Source organism: Capsicum annuum, unplaced genomic scaffold (genome assembly GCF_002878395.1).
Source record: "Capsicum annuum cultivar UCD-10X-F1 unplaced genomic scaffold, UCD10Xv1.1 ctg2101, whole genome shotgun sequence".
Lineage (NCBI taxonomy): Eukaryota > Viridiplantae > Streptophyta > Magnoliopsida > Solanales > Solanaceae > Capsicum > Capsicum annuum.
In genome coordinates this window covers 169,183-171,434 of record NW_025826905.1, presented here as the reverse complement: position 1 = coordinate 171,434, position 2,252 = coordinate 169,183, and the positions used below count along the sequence as shown (strand labels likewise).

The 2,252-nt window shown below is 31.4% G+C and overlaps 1 protein-coding gene across 1 annotated transcript; it reads left to right on the top strand.

The window, feature by feature from the left end:
* Window positions 1–6: 6 nt before the first annotated feature.
* On the top strand, window positions 7–812 carry LOC124890622 (probable LRR receptor-like serine/threonine-protein kinase At5g48740). Its single transcript, XM_047402417.1, has 3 exons — window positions 7–117; window positions 202–334; window positions 436–812. The coding sequence occupies exons 1-3, from the start codon at window positions 11–13 to the stop codon at window positions 652–654; spliced, it is 459 nt and encodes a 152-aa protein (XP_047258373.1). The 5' UTR covers window positions 7–10; the 3' UTR covers window positions 655–812.
* The last annotated feature ends 1,440 nt before the right edge of the window (window positions 813–2,252 follow it).

Genomic DNA, 2,252 nt, shown 5'->3' with positions numbered 1-2,252 from the left:
AGATGCTGACATGAATGCTAAGGTATCTGATTTTGGCCTTTCTAAGCAAGTAACTCAATCAGATGCAACTCATGTTAGCACTGTTGTCAAAGGCACTGCTGGCTATCTTGACCCCGAGTAAGGTTCAAATCATTTATTATCCATGTCCAGTTTAATATTTGGTACTTCATAGCCTGAACCTCTCTTACTACTTGCCCACAGATATTATTCCACTCGACAGCTCACAGAAAAGAGTGACATATACAGTTTCGGAGTCGTTTTGCTTGAACTTATTTGTGGCCGAGAACCACTTAGCCACTCGGGGTCTCCAGATTCCTTCAATTTAATCCTATGGGTAAAAAACTCTTAAAATGTTCTACACTGCAAAGATTAGAGAAAAGCATTTTATTGACTTCCAGTAATACTCGTATGTTGTAAACTAATTGTGAATTTCAGGCAAAGCCGTACTTACAGGCTGGTGCATTTGAGATAGTAGATGAGAGCATAAAAGGAACATTTGATACAGAAAGCATGAGAAAAGCAGCTTTAATCGCTTCAAGATCAGTGGAGAGGGATGCATTGCGGAGGCCGAGTATTGCAGAAGTATTAACTGAGCTCAAAGATGCATACAGCATTCAACTTTCCTATTTAGCATCCGAAGGACTGGCCAATTGATAAATTAGACCTCCACTACTGCAGCTCATAATTAGCAAATTTGTAGTTCCTCTAGTTGAATCAAATGTCACTGTAACTATATGCCAAGTTCTAAATTCGTGCTCAGAAATGTTTTAAGTTATTGATAATATATCACATTTAACGGTTTCCTTTTCCCACACCCCAGACATTCACGAACCACCATTGATTTGGTTGGTGTAGAAATGCAAAATACGAGTATCTATTTAAAAGGCTTATTTCCAGCATCCTATCAGGGCAGAAGAATTTTCCAAAATCTTGGCCTGTAGTTCTGATGTTGTGTTGTTGTTGGGAAGCAGTAATCTTACTTGGCATTTGCGTAGATTGCTCACCGAAAAATCATTTTACCAGAGTATTAGTTTGCATATGCACTTCTATGACTAATAATCTTTTTGATCATATATAGATATTGACTTGCCTTCCGTAGAAACTAACCACGCACCATTTGTTAAAACTTTGACCCCTTTTCTATTAGTATCTTATGTGCTGGAAGATATTCAGACCAACTCGTCGCTACCCACCTCACTGGATAACTTTGCGTAAGAACCAACATTCAACAAAGGTATGGAAACTGGGGACAATGAATTAAGGATGACATAAAAGTTTCAAAATAAAATTGTAGTGACTCAAGTTTTAATTATGGCATAATACATAAATATTATCCTAAACTTGACACTAAATTATAACATTGACCTTAAACTTTGACAGTGCACAAATATGTCCGTTAACTATACAAAATCTGAACAAATAAACGCTTCTATCCTATGTGACAAAATGCGTGTGTGAATGCAAATTTGAGTGCTTCACGCTTAAAATTTGAGCCCCCAACAGAAAAAAAATGTTTAAATGACTATTATGCCCTTACCAATTCCTTTTTATAAATTTAAATGACTTTTCCTATTATTTTTTCATTATTTTCAGCTCATTGATGAAAATGGTATCTAATTTCGTTTGTCATTGCGGAAAAAGAGCGATAATGAAGATTTCTTAATTAGGTGGGTCAGCCTCATACGAAAAAATCGCGTGGGTATCTATATATATTATAAAGTAGAGGGCGAATTAAAGTTATATAATATATCTAAATATAATTTATTTAAATATTAAATTAAAGATGAAACTATACTAATACTAATAATAAAATTATAGTTTTAATAAAACGTTATTAAATTAACGTTATTAATAAAACGTTATTAAGGACAGTAGTAGTAGTATATTAAATTAACGTTATTAAAACATTATTAAGGGCAATAGTAGTAGTATACGATTGGATTAAAGTTATTAAAACGTTATTAATAAAATGTTATAAAGGGCAGTAATAGTAATATACGCTATTTAATGAATGTTATTAAATTATCGTTATCAAAATATTATTAATAAAACGTTATAAGCTAAGATTTTTACTAAAATATTGTTATTATTATTATTGTTATTATTATTATTATTAGTCGTAGGTAATAGTAGTAGTATATTGATAGCAACAATAGTAATGCGTAATATGTAGAAGTATAATAATAATAATAATAATAATAATAATAATAATAATAATAATAATAATAATAATAATAATAATAATAATAATA

What these genes read in the sequence shown, in the direction of transcription:
- LOC124890622 (XM_047402417.1), top strand. Translation starts at nt 11, where the DNA reads ATGAATGCTAAGGTATCTGATTTTGGCCTTTCTAAGCAAGTAACTCAA. An exon ending in GCTGGCTATCTTGACCCCGA is followed by an intron (nt 118 to 201) that starts GTAAGGTTCAAA and finishes ACTTGCCCACAG; the next exon opens with ATATTATTCCACTCGACAGC. An exon ending in CCTTCAATTTAATCCTATGG is followed by an intron (nt 335 to 435) that starts GTAAAAAACTCT and finishes TGTGAATTTCAG; the next exon opens with GCAAAGCCGTACTTACAGGC.